This window comes from Caenorhabditis briggsae, assembly GCF_000004555.2.
Source record: "Caenorhabditis briggsae complete genome, chrI, whole genome shotgun sequence".
NCBI classification, from domain to species: domain Eukaryota; kingdom Metazoa; phylum Nematoda; class Chromadorea; order Rhabditida; family Rhabditidae; genus Caenorhabditis; species Caenorhabditis briggsae.
In genome coordinates, this window is record NC_013489.2 from 10,385,853 (window position 1) to 10,408,531 (window position 22,679).

Genomic DNA, 22,679 nt, shown 5'->3' on the forward strand with positions numbered 1-22,679 from the left:
AAAGAAGATTAAGAATAAAAAATGCAAAGTTTTGAAAGCAAACGAAAAAGAGCTTACAGAAGATGATGATGAGAAAGAGACGGTGAGCCTTGAGTCATAATTTTCAGAAAAAAGTCTGAAATTTTTCAGCACGACGACGTGATCATCAACTGTGCTCGTGTACTTCAACTAGTCAAAATGGAGGCGTTGATTTCCAAAGAGATTCCTGAGCCGGACCAAGAGATTCTCCGTGCATTCTGTCGTAGTGGTGATCAAGAAGATAAATCAGAGGGATTGATTGAGAAGATTGTTATGGGAGTGTTGAATGCAGCTGTACAGAAAAATGAATTCGTTCGACAAGTCACGATTCCGGGGGAGCTGAGATTATTATTTTGAATAGACAATAATTTAAAAAAAAACATTTTTTTCTAATTTTTTTTGAAATTGTTTGATAGGCTCATACGAACCTCACTATTAGAAAAATTAATAAATCGTCGACAATTTTCGCAAATTTTCAAATCACTGAAAATTGACTCTACTATGATATACTGTGCCTTTAATCATACCGAAACCACTGTAACAGAAGGCTACTCTGAGCTCAATTATCTGAATATTTTTAAGAGATATCATTGTTTAAGAGACACATTTTTGATATATTTTATAGAAATTGAAATAATTGAGCGCAAAGTGTCTCCGCCCCTCATGTTACTTATATGCCATCACCTCAAAATCAACGACTATTTTTCTTAAACGATCCCAATTTGGAACGCTATTGTGAAGAACTGCCCCACCTTCTTACCACCCTCACAATTCCAAAAATTTCTTGAGATCTCGATTACCCGTTTCTGACTTGCCCCCATCCCTTTGATCTTGCCACTATCTCTCTTTTCCTTCCCCACATTAGGACTAACTCTTGCGGGTTAGTCCTTCTTACCTTCGTTTTTTACCATTTTCTTCCCCCGGTTACCATCACTCCTTATTTCTTCAAATCCTTCGAATGGACGAAATATATATATATAAGTGGAAGTATAAGGTGGCCTTCTGTTACAGTTTTTGGAGTATTCTGGTCTTTAACAAAATTTTGGTCCCTGTTATACATAGGTTCACACAGTTTAATCGATAAATTAAAACATTTTTTGCTCTTCAATCCAGTTTTAAGGCGTTTGTAAATATGTTTTTTCGAAATTCAAAGTCTCTGGTGGCTCTTCCTCCGGTTCTTCAGGTCAAAGTTTTTGAATAAGTGCCTATTTGTTTCTGGGGAGGGTGAAGTCCGGCAGCAATTGCAAAAAAAAACTCCTCATCTCAAAAAAAAGTTCGAAAAAAAGTTCGAAAAAGTTCGAAAACAAAATGTCGAAATCCCTGAAATGACCAGAAATTTTGAATATCATTCAATGAACAGAATTTCAAGGTAAGCCCAAAAAATCTTGTTTTTTCTGATTTATGTTCTGATCTCTTTCAAAACATAGTATGCATTCCTCTTCCCGTCACCGACTAGCACCTGCCGAGAATGTTTTTTTTTGAAATTATGGTGACTTTGGCGGGCAGGTGTTGTTCATTTGCAAAACCCAGATATCTTTCTTCTTATTCAGATTTTCAAAAAAAAAAAATGGAATAAGGTTTTTTTGAGTACATTTTATAACATTAACATGATAGATGACGTCACATCTTCAAGCTGAAAATCTCTTCCAGCTGAAAGTCTCTTCTTTTCTCCTCGTTTCTTCTCTTTTTCTTTTTTTTCTCCTTTTTTCTCTCCAACTTTCAGCATCCCTCGTCCAACGTCTCCAGATGTAGGCTTGAAGAAGATAACGAAATTTTCCCATCTTCTTTTTTTATTATTTGTTTTTTGTTAAATTTTCCCATTGTCCGGTGAAGAGAAATTGTGAGGACAGAAAATTTTTTGATTTTTTTAAAAATTCAAATGCCGTTTAAAATTACCTCGAAAACTCCCTATAGCCTTAGTTTTCAGAAATGAGATATTGCAAAAATTGAGTTAGATATTGATATGTTAAGCCGCGAAAGCTGTCGATGAAGTTTTTTTTTCTAAATCTGGGTGATTTGAACAAAAACAAAAGAGGTGTCATTTATTTCTGTTGCCAAAATTTTCATATTTCAGGTACATGTTCAGGTACATGTTTTTTTACATGTTTTGTAAATTCTGCCACAATATCTTTCTGGTAGGTGTAAGGAAAAATAACCCAAATTTAAGAGTTACTGATTATTTGTGTTTTGCCGCTGTTTTGATTGAAATTCGTTTTTGAGCATGGCAAGTATTTCGGAGGTTACCATACTTGTAAAATTCCGGGCTTGCCGGAAATTTTCAATGCCCGGTATCAAAAATCCTGTAATTTTGAGCCAAATTTTGAGCTCTCAATATAATTTTCTCCATTATTTTTTGGTTTTTCAGATTGTTTGTCTGTTTGATCGGAAAAAACTCAAAAAAAAATTTTTTTTTATCGAAAAAAATCGGGTCCCCCTTCATGTGTTTTTGAAATGTTCAAAACTTGTGAAATGACGGGCCCGCCGGGTCGGGCATTCAAAATACCTGAAAAAAAGCATAGTTTTGTACCCTCCGAATTGTTAGTTTAGTACCCCCTTGTACCCCGAATTTTTGTACCATCTGATTTTTTTGCCTTTGAGCATTTTTCGCTCTTCACACCTCAGAATTTTCAGTTTCACAAAAATTATTCCAAACAGTATAAAACATAATTTTTATAGGTCGCTAAAATTTTTTGACAACATTTACAGCCACTTTTGCTAAAAATGCGAAATGTAAAATTTTGCGCAAACTTTTCGGAAAATTTCGTTATAACTATTAGAAAAAAGGCCTTTACTTCAAGAAAACGTCAAGCGTTACTAACCCCCATTTCTTTTACTATGCATCCTTCAGCTCCCCTCCCGGCGTTTTTGCCGATTTCTTTTTTGAAATAGAGTTTTTCAGTAAAAATTACATATTCAAATTTTACGTAATGCACAAGAATACAAATTATCATATCGGCTCTTTTGTTCTAGCCATAATTACAGCCAGTTAAACAGCTGAAACTCCCCGGACAGAGAGAAATAGGCTCCGCCCCTTTCTGTTGTCTGTAACTATATTTGCCGAAAAAGTTTTGAATTTTCATGGGAACAGCAAAAAAATGTTTAAAAATACGTAAATCTTAACTTACGCATTGATTTTGCTCCATGCCTCTTTTTCCCCAAGGCCCCTTACCATGAAAAGCTCTTTTCGTTTTTTTTTCCTATTTTGAACCCACTTTCTCAAAAAATTATTTTCCAGATATCCGGAATCTCTGTAATTTGTCTCCTCGACAATGTCCACCTGCCATTTAGAATCACTTCCATTTGTTCCACTTTGTCGCCTTCTTAAAGCAATGAGCATTTACAATCTGTAAGTCGAAAAATATCTTCCTTTTCTTATGAAATTCTCAATTTTTTCAGAGTCCAACTATCTAGAACTGGTAAACTCTGGAAAGAAGAAATTCAGAAAATGCGAGTAATCCAATCGGGTGGATACAAAATTTGCATCGATGAAATCGGTTCGAGTATTGAGATGTCGAAGCAAGACTGCAAATTCTATTGGAATCGAAAGGAAAAATCGAAACTTTTGGGATATGTTCTTGGATGTTACCGATATTTGAGTACGATATTTCCCGGAGGAATCAATCATCTCAAAATCTGTCCAACTCATATTTCGGATTTCGAAAAAATTCCCAATGAATGTCAAGTACTTTCTATAGGTATAAATTCGGAAATATACATGGAATGGGATCTGGAATCTCTTGAAAGTTTCTCGAATCTCGATATTCTTCTGAATCATGTAAACTTCCAAAAGGGACTCTCGCTCAATGGACCGAAGCTTTTGATTCCTGAAAACTCAAAAATGCTAGAAATCGATTGGTTGAAGGTTGAGAATTCAGGATCTTTTACATCTTCTATTCTGAGGAAATTGAGAAATAAGATTGCTAACTTATCTGAAGTTCAACTCAATGAAACAGAAGTAAATGGATATCTTTGGGACCTGAAACAGGGAAATGGAAACGAAAAATTACAAATTATGACGATTCAAAAAGAAAATGGAAAATGGAATGAAGAAGAAGTGATAGAAGGATTGAATACATATCGAGTGGGAAAACAGATTTATTATTTGGAAAAGTAAGTGTCTGCTATTTTTTTATTGGAGTTTCTAGATATAGGAGTCTGTCAGTCTGCAGAATTAACTTGTTGTATAGAGCTTAGAATAAAGTGAGCATTCGCAACAGTAATTTTTTAGAGATTCTTAAAAAATAGCCTTCTAGGTATTTTATTAAATTTCTCGCTAGAAAAGGATTATCGTAGAGAAATAATTAAAAAATGGAAAGGATCACTGTAGATTAATAAGAAATTCAAAATGAAAAGGATCACTGTGGAGAAAACTATCTTTACTATTAACAATCACCAAATTCTGTGTGTGAGTGTGTATGTGTGTGTGTCCGGTGTTCCGGGTCACCTGCCCTATCGAAGTCCAGAATGGACTAAAATTTCCCAAATTTTCACAGATGACCCGAAATAGCAGCGAGATGATGCCCGTCTATTTTATGTTTCGCAATTTTGAGTTTGACGCCTTCTGGAGACCACAGGTAAAATGCGAACGGGTCCTTACGGTCGCGTTCGCGCGCGGTTGAAATAGAAACCGCATACGGACCGCACGCGAACCGTTTTCAGTAAATAGCAGTACATTATTCGGATTGATCCGTATCCTGTCCGTTTGCGAGCTCCGTATCCGATCCGATTGTTAATAATGACCAAAAGGTTCCATTTGAGAATTTCGCACTAAAAGCCCATTACTTTTCGAACAACCTAATACTGATTTTCCAAATTCCAGACGGTCAGATTTTCTAAAAGTTGACAAGCCCTCACAATAAGATAACTCAATGTAAGCGGGAGCCAGGAGGTCCAGCCCCGGAGGGACGCAAATCGACTGTCTTTGTTAATTCAAAAATTTTTCGAAATTCGTTTGGAATTTTAGGAAACCGGAAAACCATTCACTCCGAATTTCAGAACTTATAGATCTCAGTCATAAGTAGTTTCGAAACTTTGAACATTTGGAAAATTAAATATTCAAGAATTTTTGTGACTTCGGAAAATCGGAAATTTAGAAATTGAATTGTAATACAGTATGCGGAAGCCAGAAGATTGAGCCCCAGGGCAGCGACTGATTCCCAAAATTCTGGATATCTTAATTTCCGAGTTGATAAACTCCGAAATTACCGCATTCCGCGTTTCCTAATTTAGGTTTTCAGAAACTCTGAATGTCGAAGTCTAGAATTTTCCGATTTTGGAGCTAGGAAAAAATCTCTGAGAAAATGTATTGAAAAATCTTTTTTCGGAGTGGCAAGTTATTGTTAGCAGAGGCCAGTAGGTTTAGCCCGGAGGGGCGCAAACCGACATTTGAAAATTTGAAAATTCGGGAGGAAAAAAACCAGAAAGTTAACAATTTTTCACATTCAATCAAAACTTCTTCTTTTATTTCCTCAAGTTTTGAGATTCGAACGTTTTTAAGTGCAGCCGCGAGATTGTAGCCGCCGACAGGCGGCGGAAATCGACTGGTGTATTGAAAATTGTAAAGGATTACTGTAGGGAAAACAAGGAAAATGAAAAAGATTATAAAAGTTTTCGGTTCAAAAACTTATGGAATCAAGATTTTAGGACACTAGAATTCTCAGATTTCAGAGTGCCAGGAACCCAAAAAAAAAATCCAAAATTCTTAAATCCAAAATTTCTGAAATTTCCAGCTACGACCCGCTCATCGAATCCGAAGACTTCCTGCCCTATCACTCTGAAAACAGAATCTGCATCTCCGATTCTTATGAATTTAGAAGAGCCGACGGAATCAGATGCACAATCGAAATCCGATACTCAACGATTCAAATTTTTGTTTGTAATCAGTAATTCTTTCTTTGAAAATCTTTTTACTGTTTCAATACTATTAAGTTAATCTTGTTATTTTTCTGTTATGTTATTTTTCTCGCTCGATGAATGGTTCCTTTTTTACCTAAAAAAATATCGGTTTGCAGCTATAAAATTATTTCCAGCTACGTAGCTCCACGAAGAAGGTCTTTCGTGGATTTACCGATCCCAATAAATCAGATTCAGTAGTCTCATAGTCTCCTAGAAAAAGAAACTATGAAGCTCTGCTTTTTGCTTCTGAACTTTGTGATTCTAGTTTCTGCAAATTTTCGATTCAATTTGAAAACGATCGGCACCAAAAAGTTCAATTTGGTCGATGAGCTGAATCGATTCGCTTTGGAAACAAATGCAACGTCTTCTAAATACAAAAATGACATAAGACGGCAAATTGGAGAGATGGATTTGGAGCCACCAGATTCCTACTCAAAAATTGTGAATTTGTTTTATGGAAGGTGAGTTTTCGGATAGTTTCATGCAAGGGGTGAGCGAGAACGGACGAAAAACCTTCACGTTTTGCAAATGTTCCTTTCTCGCGATGGGAAGATTTCATGATTTTCTGGGAGCCTAGGAATGTTTTCCTGTTATTTTAAAGCTTGATTTGTGATGTTACATATTTGAAAATTCTTAAAATCAATATATTGTTCTCCTACAATAAAAAAGCTGTGGAAGTGGTCAAAAGTCCCCCGACGCCCCGAGTACAGTAACCTGGGAATGTTTCAATTTGCAGAAATTTTCGGACGTTTTTGTTACTGTCGACTTTTTCCGTTTTTTTCCGTCCAAATATTCGGAAACCAACAAATATTCGGAAACGAACCGGCTACGGTCACCGGCGTTCCTTGTTCTTTTGTACCAGAAGGTCGTAGGATCTGCGCAACATAAATCCCGAAAATTTGAAACGTTAATGCGACTTGAAAAAGTCCAAGAATTTTCTCTGATATTTTCAGCTTATTTTCTTTTCTAACGGTATTTAATTTTCTTTTTTAACAAAAAAAAAAAGAAAATACTTCAAGTCAACCGCTCCGACTTTTTTAAATAATATACAGGAAAATTTTCGCGAAGGAATAAGTCAAAAATTAGTCAAGAATTAATTACTGACAATTTAAAATAGATCTTAGAAACTTCAAAAGTTTAGAGCAACCTAGAAATACTAGATTTCAATTTTTGAGTTAATAAAAATTTTTAAGATAAAAATTTCAATGAGAGGCTGACACAAATTTCATTATCAGTTTGACTGCGCGGAAATTCAGCTGTTCAAGAAAATTTCTGGGAAATGTTGCTTTTTTCTGTTTCACTTTTGTGTAAATAAACTTCGAAAATTTGAAACTTAATACTTGCGCATTTCACATTTAATTTATATTTCAGAATGCTCCATTTGATAGAGAGCAACAGTGAAAGCGACATCGACACAATCGCCAAATACACAAATGCAGAAACTCAGATTCTTCTTTGCGAACGTTCGCAAAAATCCACTTTTGGTAGATACCGCAATTTCTTTTAAATTTTCGAAGTTTACGTTTTCAGCCGAACTCAAACGATTCATTCAACTTCTATACTTGTACTTCAAGCAAGTGAAGGTTTGACAAATGCACTCTATTGACAGTAATATGTAAGTTTCAGCAAGTAACGTACAGTATGCAACCACAATCGAATAACAGTGTCAAATTTCAAGTAAAGTACAAAGCGACAACAGTGCGGAATACAGAAGTGGAGCAGGAATGGCATGGAGAGGCGTATTATGTTAGTTTAAAGTAACCATATATGGACTATCATAGATTTCTAACCTTTTCAAAATTTACAAATTTTTTGAAACTGTATTTTTTAGAACTCAAATCTGGTTTCTTGTCATTAGGTAGTCTAGTTTTCATGGGCGTAGCGGCCGAGAATTCAACAGTGGGCGGAGCTTAGGTCCCGTAGCAAAATCTTCAAAGGCGCGTTTAAAGGTGCAGTATTTTCATATTCATTTTCTGCCATATTTTATTTCATTTTCTGTCATATTTTTTTTTTGAATTGTTTTATTCACAGAAATCCGAAAAATCAGAAAAAATTGCAAGGAAACAAAGTAAATTATTAGAAAATAATAACAAATAAGTCGGAATGAAATTACGAAAGTTCATGCTCTAAGCTCCGCCCACCGTCGACTTCTTAACTGCAACGCAAATTGAAATTAGTTCATAGTAATAGATGATCGATTAAACATTTGTAACTTCTCAAAATTTTAAAGTTGCTCGAAACTGTATTTTTCAGGACTCAAATCTGAAATACTACATCTACTCAACTCTTGATTTGAAAAGAGACTGTGCAAGTCTTCCAAACGAAATTCCTGAGCATCCTGTGGAGCCAAAAGAGGCTTATATCAATCGCCTTAAATCCAATCTAACTGAAATTTTATTCAAGAACCCAAACGTTCCAGAATCCACTTATCAAACATTCATTCAGCAATTTATGATCGATAGAACCCAAATGCAATTTTGTGAGCGAAACGGAGAGACTGGCGGACGATATACATTAAGTGATTTTCTTTTTAAACGATATGCGGATTTGGATACTTTTACTGTAAGCATCATTAAGCATCAATCTGGAGCATGAAGCTAGCATTTTCAGGACCACGCATTCTCGATTTCTCAATTCTCCGACTATCAAACTGATGTCACATTTACAGTGCTTGGTACATGGAAGAATGGAATAATTTTGAAGGATACGTATAGGTTTAGAGTGGAAGAGGCAAGAGAGAGAAACGGAGATCAAGGATGGATGGATTGGTGGACGACTTGGGTTTTTGTGGAGTGTTCGGTTAATTTGACACCGTAAGTTGTATTCACATATTATATGGGGGAAGATACGCTCACAGCGAGTTTGGTAATTTTTGTTAGGACCAAATTTTTTTTTGTACTTTTTTCGTTTTACAATGTACCCAAGGTTACGTATTTTTTAAATGCTATTTTTTTGGACGGCATTTTTCAGATTTTGATTTTTCTCTGAATTTTTTCGAAGTAATATTATGGAAATACATAAACTTGGGAACATTTTAATTTTAAAAATATATAACATTTTTTGGCTGGAAAAGTCTTTACAGAACAAAGTATAGAAATTAAAGTCTCATTTATTTATTTTCAAAACGAAACAGAACAATAACTTACAGCAAAACTGATCCTAAGTATCTCAAAAAATATCATCCCTTTGAAGAGTATTTTTGGATCGTGTGAACAATAGGCATATGAATCCAATCGAAAACAATAGAAAATTCCTATACACACGATCCGAAATTTCTCTTGAAGTGGAGAAATTATGTCCGAGCTGGTTGCCGTTTAGCGAATTCTGATTGCACATTCGTAAATAACTAGTTCTCAGCTTTCCAATGATGTATGTCATGAGTCCTAACTCCATTAACGATTTATACCATCTTCTAGTAGAGCAGAAACAATGAAATTAAAGTTCCCTTTATCAATCTTCAAAATGAAACAGAGAAAAAACATTTTTAGCAAAACTGATCCAGAATATCTGAAAAAAGTGTTCATGCAACAAGTGTGCTTTTCAATTCCTCCAATGATTCAATTTGGACCGTCCGTTCAGTCCCGAACCACATTTTTGAGTCATTTTATGGAAGGAGAGGAACAAGGATTTCATGCACAGATTTGTGAACAAAACTATAAACCAATTTACGATTGTAAGTTTCAGAAAAGAATGTCACCTAGATTTCTGGATTCTTAAAGTCAAACAATTTTCAGTTTCCCAATTCGAAAAATGGCTTGCATCGTGGGTTCTAGAATATGATGGGTCAAAACTGGCAGAAGCGAAAATCGATTCTTTTGAGAACTTTTTGTTCACTTGTGTTGTGGATGTGATGAAAAATTATGGAGATCATGATAAGGAGTGGAAGAAGAGAGAATTCACGATGAAGGCGTATTTTGAAGTGGATAGATGGCTGGTGAAGGAAGCGAAAATTGGATGTGATCATTTTTGAAAACTTGATTGATATTTGAATATTATTAATAAAGCTTTAGAGTAAAGCCTTTAGTTCCTTAAACTAGGTCCTCGAGATAATGGAGTTATCGAGATAATGGAGTTTTTTCATTCATATCTGAAAATTAGGAAACAGCAAAAAACTTGAGTTGTGTAATTTAGCAGTCAAAAATGCATTCTGTTTCTGAATTTCAAAGTTATCTCCGAAATTACAAGAAAGAATGGGAAAAATCGAAAATGAAAATGTTTACTGTAGGAAGAAATTTTGAAAGTGAAAACTGTAGACAAAAATATTGAAAAACTAAAAGGGTTACTGAAGAGAGAATTACTGGATTACTGTAGTACCAGGAAATCAAAAGGATTACTGTAAGGTAAAATAATCGAAAACGAAAAGAAATACTGTAGGAAAAAATTTTCGAAAATGGAAATGAATAGAATTACTGTAGAGAAAAATATTGGAAAATGGAAAAGATTACTGTAGAGAAAAGTTATTTTAAAATAAAATGACTATTGTAGGAAAAAATATTGGAAAATGAAAATGATTACTGTAGAGGAACAAATTGAAAATGAAAAGGATTACGGTGGGGAAAAATAATCGAAAATCAGAAGGATTAAAGTAGAGAAAAAAATCGAAAATGTAAAGGATGTCAAAAATTTTCGGTCCAAAAGTTTTCTGTTTCCGGAGCTCGTGAAAGTGTGATATTCAAAAGCATATTTGATGCTCTTTGGCCTTTATTGGACACTTTCTAAAATGAACTGATTCTTTCTTTTCAAGTTTCAGTGTTGTCATATTTTAGTTTCACATTCGAATATGCTAGCATACAGTAGTACCAGCTCAATTGCATATCTGATCCACTTGTTAAAACTCAAGATTCCTCACGTTAAAATAGTTCCACCTAGTTTCGTATCCCGCTACAAACACATTTTTTTCTCTAAAACCTTACAGTCGTTTTTTCCATCTCCTCTCTTATCATTTTCTAGTCACAATTTTATATCAGTTTGAACATTCCGTTTCAATACGGATCATAAATCCATTTGGAACACTTGATGTTGGTTTATTTAAGGTTCCCATGCTCTTAAAAATGTTTTATTTCAGTTAGACATGGTGAAGCCGAAGCCCAAATCCAAATCAAATGACAAAAATGCGGATAAATCGTGTAAATCGAAAAAATTCAGTCTGATGCGCTCCATCAGATCGTTGAGTGGAAGAAAGAAGGCGTGAGTAGTAGTTGGTTCTGAAAAATTGGAAATTCGACATTTTCAGAGCAAAGAAAAAGGCTGAGAACTATCAGAACAAGGCTCCTGTAGGATCTAGTGCCTCCGTCTAGCCAATGTCGAATTCGGTTTATTTTGAGATGAATAAAAGTAACAAGGATAAGTCGAAGGTGTGATCAATGAGAAATTCGACCCCGAAGAACGTGAAATTCTGAGAAAATACTGTAGAAGTGGAGATCAAGAGGAAAAAGCGGAAGAGATAATCGAACGAATCACAATGATTGTTCTGATTGGAGTGTCTTCAAAAAAAGGATTTTATTCGAACCGTTTCAATTCCAGGTCAGATGAGGATGTATGCGGTTGATGAGAATAAGGTGATCTCCCGAAAGGATTGGGAAAATTTTTTTAAATTTTCTTTTTCAGTCGAAACTTCCAGTGATGGCTCTTCTAATGACCAGATGTGACCTTCTTTACTATGCGTGGCTAAAACCAAGTACAAATGAGGAAGAGTTGGTAATGGAACGAAAATAAGAACATGAAAAAAAAATCAAAAATTGAAAATAAGCTCATGAAACAGTAAATATTTTTCAGGACCTCACTTGGAAGACAATGGCAATTCGTAAAGTTCCGACGCCTGCAGTTGTCAGTGCCTATTATCCAGCTGCTCGTGGACAAGTACAGAAAAAGTGAACTATTTTTCTACGATTCGAGCAATGAATATGATATGTTAAAATTCGTTATTGAAGATTCATAAAAACCATAAAACCCAATTTTTGTAAAATGACACTTTCTTTTGTAGTCATTTTCTTTGGTGTGACACCTTCACCATGTTTCTCTTTGTGTGACCCTCTTTTCCTCACTGGGACAGACCGAAGTCCCACTGTTGCCCCATTCGAATTAGACAGCGCACGCGACGCGACACGCAAACGCGCTGGCAATGGATTGACTGTACATCCTCTGTGGGCAGAATCCTAGTATAAGGTGTTTTTCCTTGATTTTTTTTTCAAATAAATTTTTCCCGCGCGTTTTCTCGATGGAATGCAGGGACCGCTACGTAGCGACTTATAGTCAGTTCAATTCAATCCTTTCCCGTCGAGACTAACGTTAATTAGTGTTAAAGTATGTTTGCGTTCGAGCGAATTTACACTATGTACCAGAAAAGATAACATGAAGTTCAAGTAATTTCGGTACAAACACATTTTTTTAGTTTAAAGGTGGGGGGACATGAAAAAAATAATGTTCTCGAAATTCCGTTCAAAGATGCCCCTCGAGGAGTTGAACTTGTGAGGGCGATGATTGAGGGTGCGGCGCCGCTACCGACTGAGCCACGCGGGCAAAGAGAAAGCGCACGCCCGTTTGCATACATAAAGGCGAGGACGACAGCTGTACGCAGAGTGACATTAAGCGTTGTACACCGTGACGGTAGAATGCATACTCTAGCTACAAAAAACTACGAAAAATCTCCTGTCCCCCCACCTTTAAAAGAATTATACTCAATTTCGTGTACACAGAACATAAATAGACTCAAAATACGTTTCTTGTACAAGTTTGAGCATACTTTTTTTCAAATTTCAAAAAAAAAAACATAAAATTTCAAAATAATATCGGTTTCATTCTTGAATTAATATTGTATGATTTATTCTACCGTATTAGACTGTTTTTGGGCAATGATTTTCTCTGTTGATTCGTTATCGTAACCAAAAATATGTTTTTTTTTCATTTTCTCACTACTTTTTGTCTAATTTTTTTTTTTTTTTCTTCTCCAAACAAGTTGAAAATAAAAAACTTTTTGATAGTGAAAAAATTGACTGAAAACGCAAGACAATCGAGGAAATAAATCCAGGAATTGAAAATATTATTAGGTTCCGGTAGTAGTCGTTGGTACCTTCGGCCACAGTCACCGACGTTTCTCTTCCACAGCTCCGATTCTTTCGTACCAGAATAATATAATCTTTTCTACTGTCTTTTTCGCATGCCCCCAATTCTCTTCTACTACTCAAAAGAAATACATTTCCTCCTTTAACACGAGCCATCAGAGTCATCAGTGCAGGCATAATTTCAAAAAAAAACTGTGTCAAATTTTAACAGGAATGATTGCTTCCTGCCCCATACTCTGGGGGTACTTCATGAAAGTGTACGTCCGGAATAGGGGTGGGGTTTCACGAATTTTACGAATCTTACGGGTTTTTGGTACTCGTAAAGTTTTACGAGAGTCGTAAAACGGGATTCGTAAAATTCGTAAAACTAGAGGAGTATTTTTGTGTGTTCAGAATCTTCAGTATTTAGACCATTTTCATGTTCTTGGTCTATTTTTATTCCTTGTTTTTGGATTTTTTTCTTAAGTTTTGAATTATGCTTTCTCAATTTAGCGTTCTTTTAGAAAGATGCCAAAAGTTATAACCTTTTTCAACATCCAAAACGAATATTTTGTGTGCAAGATTTGCACGAAAAAGTTAAGAAAACCCAAAGACAGTAAGTTGTTCTATACTGCAGCTGGAAAAACTAGTATACCTTCAGCGTCTCATTCTGGCATTACGTATCATTTGAAAAGCACTCATCCAAACGAATACGAAGAGACTCAAAAAGCGAAAAGGCTTTTAAAATTAATAAAAAATGAGAAAGGCCAACAATCGATTCAATCAGCCTTCTTTCAACGATTCTCGGAGGATTTCTCTCAATGGGCGTGTGTGGACACAGTCCCATTCATGGCCGTAGAAAAAGATGGTTTCTGAAATTTTGGTTCAAAAAATTAGTTGAAAGGAGGGGGACAGGAGATTTTTCCCCCTTTAACATTTGCTTCCCAATTGACTAAAAATAAAATTTCTGTTTTTCTTCCCTTTGAATAGAAGATTTAGTTTTTTTAGGAACATTACGAACTTTCTGAATTTTAATTATTTCCTTTTATACCTGCATTGATGAAATTTTATTATACCTGCATTGATAAATTTGATGTTTTGTGTTAAACTGGAAAAAAGTAGTATGAGAGGCTTGGTGGTATTAAACACACAGGAAATATGAAGTAGGATGATCAATTTGGTTTATTTTCAGATTTCTGTGAGTCCAAGATGGAAAGCGAATTAAACAAGGTATGAATTTTTGATTGGTTTTGTTTTTTCATTTTGAAATTAAATTTTTAGGATTTGGAATCTTCAATCAACATTGATCCCTTGTTCAAATTATATGAAGCACTGCCGCCGTTGAAACATGATATGATGTTGACAGATATCAACGACGTTGGTTTCAAGAGAGTTAGTTACAATTTTTTGTAATTTTTCTTCTTATTTCTAGCCCTTTACGGTGTTTCAGCTCGGCGACTTGACCGAAATTGAAAATTTAAGTGTCGGATCGTTTTCATCTTCAGCATTCCCGGTGGAAGGTGTTCTGTTTGAGCCGAATAATAGACTAATGGTGTGTCTCAACTGTTGTCGTGCCAAAACTCCTGATGCGCCAATCATCAAAGTATGGTTCGTAGTCGATAGTGGATCGAATTGCACGTTTCTCAACGAAAAGACAATGAGCAAGCTCACTGGTACTGACGCCATTCCATCGGCCATTCATGCTTCCATTCAGGTTTAGTTTCCCTCCTTTCAATATTATGGTTCAAAGTTCTACTTTTAGGATCCAAATTCTGTTACCGAATGCTATCTGTCACACAGCAATTTCAAGGAAGCGAACGTGTTGGGTATGAAGACGATGATGGATTTAGGATTGACCATTGAAGGGATGAATAGCAAAAAATCAAGTTGGCGTCTTGCGAAACAATAATGGATTTTTACAATGATTTTTGATTGATGAATAAAGTATTTTTATTTGAACTATTTTGAGAGAACGCGGGTTTGATCTAGGTAATAATCTATTTCTTCAAAATCAACTGGTTGCAACGCGCGCTTTTTTTCGCTCGTCGTTTAAAAGTTTGATCCTCAGCCAGCGTGACTCGGCAGCCAATTGAAAATTTTTGCAAAATTTACTGGGACGCGCATTTTGACCCACTTTGGGACCCCAGTGTGCCCGTTTCTATAATATTTTGACTATTTCGACTATATTTTCGACTATGTTTAACATATTGTTTTAGAAACTATTGGCATTCCGAAGTTTCTGAAACATAAAAATTCAATAAACCTAATTTTCGTAAAATCCTACTTTTGAAAAGATTTTTTTCCCTGAGTGATGAAAAAGTTCCATGCTGTCTGAAAATTTTTTAGCTGCTTTAAAGAAATATTGTATCACAAATTATGTACTCAATTTACTACTACTACAAATTTCTAACTTCTTCTAAAATCCGTTCATCGACAATACACTACTAATCTAGAAAAAAAGTTCACTAAATTTTCAAAGAAGTGTACTCTGAACAGCCGCTCCGGTTCCCTTTTTGACAGTCATACCAGCCCAAGTGCCGTCCTAAAATAATTAAATTTCGAAAACCTTCTCTCTATAACACTAACCAATGTATATTCCACTTCATGATTTGGTTTTGACCATGAAACGTACAGAAGATCCTTGCAAGCCATTAGAAGTGCCATCATCGGAACTTTTGCCTTTTTCTCATCAACCGCTAACATTCTGAGTTGTCCCGATATTGTGACTTGTCGAATGAATACGTTCTTTTGGACTATTGCATTCAACACAGCCAACGCTATTTTTCAATGAATCCCTCAGCTTTATCTTCTTGATCTCCACTACGACAGAATCCTTTGAGAATCTCTTGATCTGATTCTAAAAGCTCTTTTGAAATGAGGGTCTCCATTTTTATAACTTGAAGAAGGCGAGCACTGTTTATGATGTGGTCTTCATTCTGAAAAATATATTCAAAAAAATATCTCCGTTTCGCTGTTATCATAATAGGAAGTGTTTAATTTGCATATTGCTAATAACAAAACCACCTATAACTCACCGGTTCATCATCTTCCTCTGTTACCGCCCCTTTCTCATTCGCTTTTCAAACCTTTGCACTTCTTCATTTTGCTATTTTTTCTCAATTGAGCCATTTTCTCCAGAACCTTTGACATCTTCTGATCTCCGTTTACATCCGCTCCCTCGACATCAATTTTCCAGCGCATTTTATTTTTGATGCCATGAGTTCCAGATTGGGCAGGAGCAGCAGGACCTTCGACTTCCTGGAAATGGGAAAATCAGAATTAACACATCAGAATGAAGGATTTTCAGAAAATACGGATTCAGAAACTTGTCAAAATAATCTTATGTTGTTTCCTTCATTGCGCGCTAAGCAGAGTTTCCAAAAACAGTTTTTGATTTAATTTCCTAAAATCTGCTAGAAATGATTCTAAATTGTTTCAAAAAGCGCCCAACGTTAGTATTTCGTAACATACTGTTTTATGATCTTAAGGTCTAAATTGAACCTAAATTGTATGACTCTATTACCTGGAATCGAGATTGCTTGGTTCACAATTGAAATTAAAGACGGTCGTAAGAATGTTGACGGTAACCATCAGAATATGGATATTAAAAATAATACGGTTTCATAAACTTGTTAAAATAGTTGTATGTTGTTTTCTTCGTTTCGATGGTCGCTTTATCTTTGAAAAACATTTAGGTTTTATAAAAACCTAGACGTGCTTCTATATACTCCAATTTCTGACAAGATAAATGCTCTTCAGTAAACGTGTGGTTCAGGATAAAAAATTTTAAGTCTACCGTATTACCTCTGTTAGATACCCACCCAAACCGCTAACTTTGAGCTCAATTATTTTGATTCCTGTGAAAGATATCAAAAAGTTGTCTACTGATAAAATGTTTATCATAATATTTATCACCAATATTTTATCAGTTGATAATTTTTTGATATGTCTTACAGGAATTGAGATAATGGAGCTCAAAGTTTTGGTGGTCTTCTATTAGAACTACAGTATCCCCATACACACCATTTTGCACAAAATAAATCACCTAAAAATTTAAAAAGCCGTTAAGAACACCGTGATTTTTAACTTACTCATCTTACTAAATCGTATGACAGTTTCATAATTCTGACAGTTTTTGTTACTAAAAATCAACCACATTTGTATTTTGTGAATAACTGTTTCACACTGTGTTTTTACAATTACATGAACTCGAGGCTACACTACGACTGCCATCTCGTTTTAAAAATATTATCTCTCACCTCAAAAACACTGGCTTCCTGTTCCTCTTTCTTCGGTGGTTCCACTTTCTTTTTGACAATTTTCACAGGAACTTCTTCGCTTTTCAACCCAAAGTCCTTCTCTTTTTTCTTATTGTCTTCTGGACTTTTTGAGTTCGGGACGACTGGCTGTTCGCCAACTTTCTCGTCCATTGCGGTCTTTTGAGGATCTTCACGAGTGCCATTTGTCTTCCGTTTCTGGAAAGAATCGATTTTAGCTGATCCAACATTCTTTCAACAAAAAAATCCAGAAATTTTAGAACTCCTTTTAACAGTTACCGCATTTCCTATAATAGCAGTCCACCCAAACTGTCAACTTTTAGCTCAATTATCTCAGTTCCTATGCAAGATATAAAAATTTTGTCAACTGATAAAATGTTGTTAATATTTTGATAAACATTTTATCAGTTGACAAAATTTTCATATCTCTGGCAGGAATCGAGATAATTGAGCTCAAAATAGACAGTATCTTTTTCGCCTTGTAAGGTCCCCGGAAACTCTCCAAAACCTACCGTACAGCTTTTCGATCTCGAATTCGCATTGAACGAAATCGAATCGCTAGATTTTGGTGTATTTGGACTCGGAGCCATAGTTGTTGCAGTTGTTGTAGTCATTGTAGTCTGATCCATAAAATCCTGACTCGTGGCCGAAGATCCCACAACAGTAACCTAAAAATATTTTTATTTTCCAGATTTTTTCTCGATTTTCACTGCTTTTCGTCGAGTTTTTTTTTTGCTATTTTTCAGCAAAAAAAGTCGGGAAAAATTTAATGGACGAATGAAAATATTTTAGGTTACTGTAGTCGTCGTTGTGGGACCTTCAAAATCGAGAAAATAAATCCGAAAAAATTGATTTTTTCTACTATTTTTTGCAAGTTTTTTAGACTTTTTTAGGTTTTTCAGCTATTTTTGAAGATTCTTTTTCGATTTTTTCCGTTTTTTTTTTGTCTGAAATTTGACAGGATCATGTTCTTGACAGAAGATCACTGTAGATTACTGTAGAAAACCTTGTAGTTTGTAGTTTTATTTTGCAGAAAAATTCACGTCAAAATGCAGAATCTACAGTAATCTACAGTAATCAAACACCGTTCCATCAAATTTCAGACGNAAAAAACTGGAAAAATNNAAGAAGAATCTTCAAAAATAGCTGAAAACCCTGAAAAGGTCTAAAAACTTTGCCGAAAAATCAAATAAAAAAGGAGTATTTCTCTCGAAGAATCGTTAAGATTTTAGGTTACGGTAGTTGTCGTTGCGGGACCTCCAGCCAATTTTTTTTGTACCAGAATAATATAAAAATCTCACTTCGAATCGGTGTAAAGTATGAAAAGAAGCTTCTGATTAGGAATACATGTGGAACTCTCTTTTTTATGTTGATTTTTCTGGATTTTATTCTTTTCTCAAGATTTTTTGTCAGATTTTTTTCCAGATCAAACTGGAAGATAACATAAAAAGGAAGCGACTTATTTATTAAGCAAGGAAAAAATCAACCGGAATGTAAGAAAATATACAAAAAAAAACGATAAATCTATCAGGCACTCTCTTCAGGAATTCCAGCTTTATCCTCTGATTTCTCTTTTCCAGCTCCAGCAGATCCTTTCATTTGCACCGAGAATCCTCCATTTCCGTTTGGAACCATCTCGAAATTATCTGTTGACAAGCCAAACGGCGAAAGACATAAATTTCCGAATCCTTTCAATTTATCCATTATATCCGCCTTCATTGCCTCATTCCGGGCAGTGATTTTTTCATTGATTTCCGCGATTTTTCGTTGAAATTCTGTTTGGCGTTTTGGCAGGGATTCTTGAAGTTTTTGGTAGTCTTCAATCGCATTTTCATACTTTTCCGACATATTTGAATAAGCGAACGCACGTCGTTCGAGAGCTTTCTCGTTCGTGGCTCCGATCTGAAAAATAAGAAAATTTAAAATTTAAAATTTGATTGAAATTGACCTCAATAGATTTAGTGGCTGCTTCTACTGCATGTTCCCATTTTCGAAGTTTGATAAGTGCTGCTGAAGAATTTGAGAGGAGTATCGATTGAATTTCAGTTGACGTTGGTGACAGGCGGTGATGGCTTCCTGAAAATAGGCTATTTACCATGGTGGCCTAACTTTCTCAACATGGTTTTTTCTAGGCCACCTTAGTTGACGGTCTAGAAATGGCCCAACATGCACCTGATGCGTTTTCTAGGTTAATTAACCATGGTGTCTTAACTTTTTCTGATGTTTCCTATGTTATCTATTGTGGTGGCTTAATTTTCTCAACATGCATTTCCTATGCCGTCATCTTGAATTGCCTTAAAACTTTTCATTTCAATGACAGACCATTCCTGGACCATACGTGACCTAGAAAATTCATGTAGGCTATGTCGTTTCAAATCCTACCTGATATTTCTCATCAGCCTTCTCGAATTCTCCTTTTCCGAAAAACTCATTTCCCTCTTTTTTCAAATGTTCTACTTTGGCCAACTGCTCCTCCTCTCCCTCGACAATCTCCTCGATAACTGCCATACTATACAGATAAAGCTAAAAATGGACATAAATTTGAGTTTCAAAACGAGGCAAATGTATTCAGTTGGGTACAACCTGGTTATAGAAACAAAACATGGCAAAAAAGAAAAATGGGTTTTTTGGTTCTAAAGAATCACTCGACATAATCAACAGTAAACAAGAAAAAAGAGGTGAAAAAAAGAGATAAAGTGAATCAACGAAATTTATCTAAAGAGTTCTCTATAGAGAAGAAAAGAGAAGACACGTGTAGAAGAAGAATCATTGGAAGAGATGCTCATAGAGCTCATCGTAATGAGACACGAATCGAATGTCCAATTCGGATTTCATGAATTCTGGGAGATCATCGAAATCTCGTCGGTTCTCTGCTGGCAGGAATACTCGCTTAGCACCAACTCGACGGGCCTGGAAAGAATTATTCAGAGTAAACGTGTTGATCAGAAAGGACGGAACAATACTGTGCACATGATAATGGCCTAACTTTCTCAGCATGATTTTTTTCTAGGCCACTGTAGTTGGTTCAGAAATCGTCTTAAATGCAACTGATGTGTTTTCTAGGTTATTGAACATGGTGACCTAACTTTTGCAAGATGAATTTTTTAGGCCACCATGTTAAAATGCCTAGACATGGTTTGATATCCTGGTGGGGTTTCCATGACATTTCAAGATGATGGCCTTAATTTCTCAACATGATTTTTCTAGGCCACCAACTTTTAAAGCAGTGAAAACATATACCATTCTAGGTCATAAAGAGACCATTCTAGGTCATAAAGATTGTTGGCCTAGAAAACTCAACTTAGAAATGAGCTGGTATTGAACAGGTGCCCTTTTTTGACCGTTTAAAAATGGTGGCCTAACTTTCGCAAGTTGAGTTTTCTAGTCCAGCAAGGTAAATAACCTAGAAAACTCACCAGGCGAATATCAGGCCATTACTGGGCTATTCACCATGATGGCCTAGAAAGGTCAACTAGAAAAGCTAGGTCACCGTGGCCTAGAACGTACTGATAGTCAGCCCAGTTCAGCAACTTACAGCAATAATTTTCTCCCGAATTCCACCAACTGGTAGTACTTTTCCTGTCAGCGAGATTTCTCCAGTCATCGCCATATCCTGAACAACTGGGCGGTTCAATGCAAGCGAGAGGAGACTTGAGACGAGTGTCACTCCAGCAGATGGTCCGTCTTTTGGAGTGGCTCCCTGCAAAATTTGGACAGTTTTTTTGGCTTGCATTTTAGTCAAAAGTGTCGTAAAACCTGTATTAGAAGGGCTCCCACACTGTTAAGTTTGAGCTATCTTGGTTCCTATGCAAGATATTGGAAATGTATCAACTGATCAAAATCTTATGATATTATGATAAACAATCTATCAGACACATTTTTGATTCTTTGCATAGGAATTGAGATTATTGAGCTCAAAATTGATAGAATGGGGCCCTTCTAATCCCCAAAACTTACCTCTGGCACATGAATATGAATATGTGATTTGTCAAAGAACTTGTTATCCGGTTGTTCTCTTGCCAGAATCCCCTTTGACACTGTCAACGCCGTCCTCACACTCTCCTTCATCACATCTCCCAAGTTTCCAGTCGTTTCGATACTTCCATCCTTATCAGATGTCACATCAACAGGTCTCTTCAAAACTGTCTCAATGTACAACGCGGATCCTCCCATTGCTGTCCACGCGAGTCCCATAATCACTCCTGGCGGTGTCACTTCATACATTCTGTCTGATGTGAATTTGGGTCGCCCCACAAATTTTTGAAGGTTCTCTGTACTGATATTGATCTTTTCAGGGGTAAAAGTAGGAGGATCGGATGGTGTTGACACTGGTTCTGCATCTGAATTCTCACTGATTGCAGTTGTAGCCGCTGGTTGCTCATCTTCTGGTTGTTGCTCAGCTATTTGGAGAGCTGCTTTACGGAAAATCTGAAAATCATTTGCTATGAAACTAGATGAGTCCTGTTGCCTCATACTCGTTCAATGTGCTGCTGCAAATTTCTCACTCCAGATTCTCTACAGTAATGCTTGATGAGCTCCTCGAGTGCTGAGTCCTCAATGTTCAACTGGTCAGCGGAGAGGGATCTGAAGACCTTCTTTTTGGAAGATTTTTCGAAAAACTACAGTAACCCACGTCTCTTTTCTCAGCTGTGGAATCAGATGCTGATGAGCAATGGCGACTTTCTCCTCAGCCAAATATCCACTGACATCGATCATTTCCATTCGATCCCGTAGGGGGCCGGGGATTTTTGAGATTTCGTTGGCGGTGCAAATGAAGAGAACTCTGGAAAAATTATTATTTTTAGGCTTACATCACAGAAATGTTTTTTGGAAAGGTAGATCAAACCGGTGGTGGGAAAATTTTTAAAATTGAGACAATCGATGATTAGTTTTCATTTTTTTATGTTTTTTGATTTTCTGCAGAGCGTTCTGGACGTTTTTTTTCGATCAAGCTGAAATTTTCGTGCCGACTGTCCTCCAACAAAAACTACAGTAACCCAAAATTATTTATACTTCCGGAATCATTATCTCACTTTTTACTGCTTTTTGTCGATTTTTTTATTATTTTTTTCCCAAAAAGTCGAAAAATTAACGCTTTTGCGAACAAACCAAAACTGTAAACTCCGAAAAATTAGCATTTTTTCTTCGATTTTTCGAAAGCAAAATTGATTTTTTCTTCGAATTTTTTTTGCAAAATTTTTAGATTTTTTAAAGGTTTTTCAGCTATTTTTGAAGATTCTTTTTCGATTTTTCCGATATTTTTTGTCTGAAATTTGACAGGATGGTGTTCTTGACGGAAGATTACTGTAGATTACTGTATAAAACTTTGTAGCTTGTAGTTTTTTCTCGCAAACATAATCACGTCAAATGCAGACAGAACAATCAGTTCCACAGTAATCTACAGTAATCAAGAGACCGTTTCATCCAATTTCCGACAAAAAACACTGGA

The 22,679-nt window shown here is 35.8% G+C and overlaps 7 protein-coding genes across 7 annotated transcripts in view; 4 read left to right on the forward strand and 3 right to left on the reverse strand.

Annotated features, from left to right (window-relative positions):
• Positions 1-375, forward strand: part of CBG12796 — a gene marked incomplete at both ends in the record, with an annotated part of 924 nt that extends 549 nt beyond the window's left edge. The window contains 2 exons of the mRNA XM_045241174.1: positions 1-82; positions 130-375. The exon at positions 1-82 is cut by the window's left edge and continues 15 nt beyond it. Coding sequence (XP_045094972.1) covers positions 1-82; positions 130-375 — 328 coding nt within the window. The remainder of the gene's footprint in view (positions 83-129) is intronic.
• A 2,912-nt stretch (positions 376-3,287) lies between these two features.
• Positions 3,288-5,904, forward strand: CBG12797 (the record flags this gene model as incomplete). Its single annotated transcript, XM_002640226.1, has 3 exons — positions 3,288-3,364; positions 3,415-4,128; positions 5,748-5,904. The coding sequence occupies 3 exons, from the start codon at positions 3,288-3,290 to the stop codon at positions 5,902-5,904; spliced, it is 948 nt and encodes a 315-aa protein (XP_002640272.1).
• A 234-nt stretch (positions 5,905-6,138) lies between these two features.
• On the forward strand, positions 6,139-11,787 carry CBG12798 (the record flags this gene model as incomplete). Its single annotated transcript, XM_002640227.1, has 12 exons — positions 6,139-6,374; positions 7,285-7,397; positions 7,444-7,496; positions 7,540-7,659; positions 8,167-8,475; positions 8,524-8,726; positions 9,402-9,586; positions 9,648-9,847; positions 10,979-11,100; positions 11,147-11,186; positions 11,521-11,610; positions 11,689-11,787. The coding sequence occupies 12 exons, from the start codon at positions 6,139-6,141 to the stop codon at positions 11,785-11,787; spliced, it is 1,770 nt and encodes a 589-aa protein (XP_002640273.1).
• A 2,375-nt stretch (positions 11,788-14,162) lies between these two features.
• CBG12799 lies at positions 14,163-14,862 on the forward strand (the record flags this gene model as incomplete). Its single annotated transcript, XM_045241176.1, has 4 exons — positions 14,163-14,183; positions 14,235-14,345; positions 14,404-14,667; positions 14,716-14,862. 4 exons carry the CDS (start codon positions 14,163-14,165, stop codon positions 14,860-14,862), a joined length of 543 nt encoding a protein of 180 aa, XP_045094973.1.
• Positions 14,863-14,964: 102 nt separating this feature from the next.
• Positions 14,965-17,874, reverse strand: CBG12800 (the record flags this gene model as incomplete). The annotated part of the gene is made up of 9 exons (XM_002640229.1): positions 14,965-15,111; positions 15,238-15,284; positions 15,441-15,495; positions 15,540-15,649; positions 16,040-16,211; positions 16,758-16,837; positions 16,908-16,998; positions 17,213-17,428; positions 17,743-17,874. Coding segments are annotated over 9 exons (1,050 nt in total), but the record flags the coding sequence as incomplete, so codon positions are not given.
• An 883-nt stretch (positions 17,875-18,757) lies between these two features.
• Positions 18,758-19,738, reverse strand: CBG12801 (the record flags this gene model as incomplete). Its single annotated transcript, XM_045241177.1, has 4 exons — positions 18,758-19,132; positions 19,179-19,306; positions 19,509-19,524; positions 19,613-19,738. 4 exons carry the CDS (start codon positions 19,736-19,738, stop codon positions 18,758-18,760), a joined length of 645 nt encoding a protein of 214 aa, XP_045094974.1.
• A 258-nt stretch (positions 19,739-19,996) lies between these two features.
• Positions 19,997-22,679, reverse strand: part of CBG12802 — a gene marked incomplete at both ends in the record, with an annotated part of 7,204 nt that continues 4,521 nt past the window's right edge. Inside the window, 5 exons of the mRNA XM_045241178.1 lie at positions 19,997-20,140; positions 20,766-20,930; positions 21,188-21,658; positions 21,706-21,814; positions 21,864-22,013. Coding sequence (XP_045094975.1) covers positions 19,997-20,140; positions 20,766-20,930; positions 21,188-21,658; positions 21,706-21,814; positions 21,864-22,013 — 1,039 coding nt within the window. The remainder of the gene's footprint in view (positions 20,141-20,765; positions 20,931-21,187; positions 21,659-21,705; positions 21,815-21,863; positions 22,014-22,679) is intronic.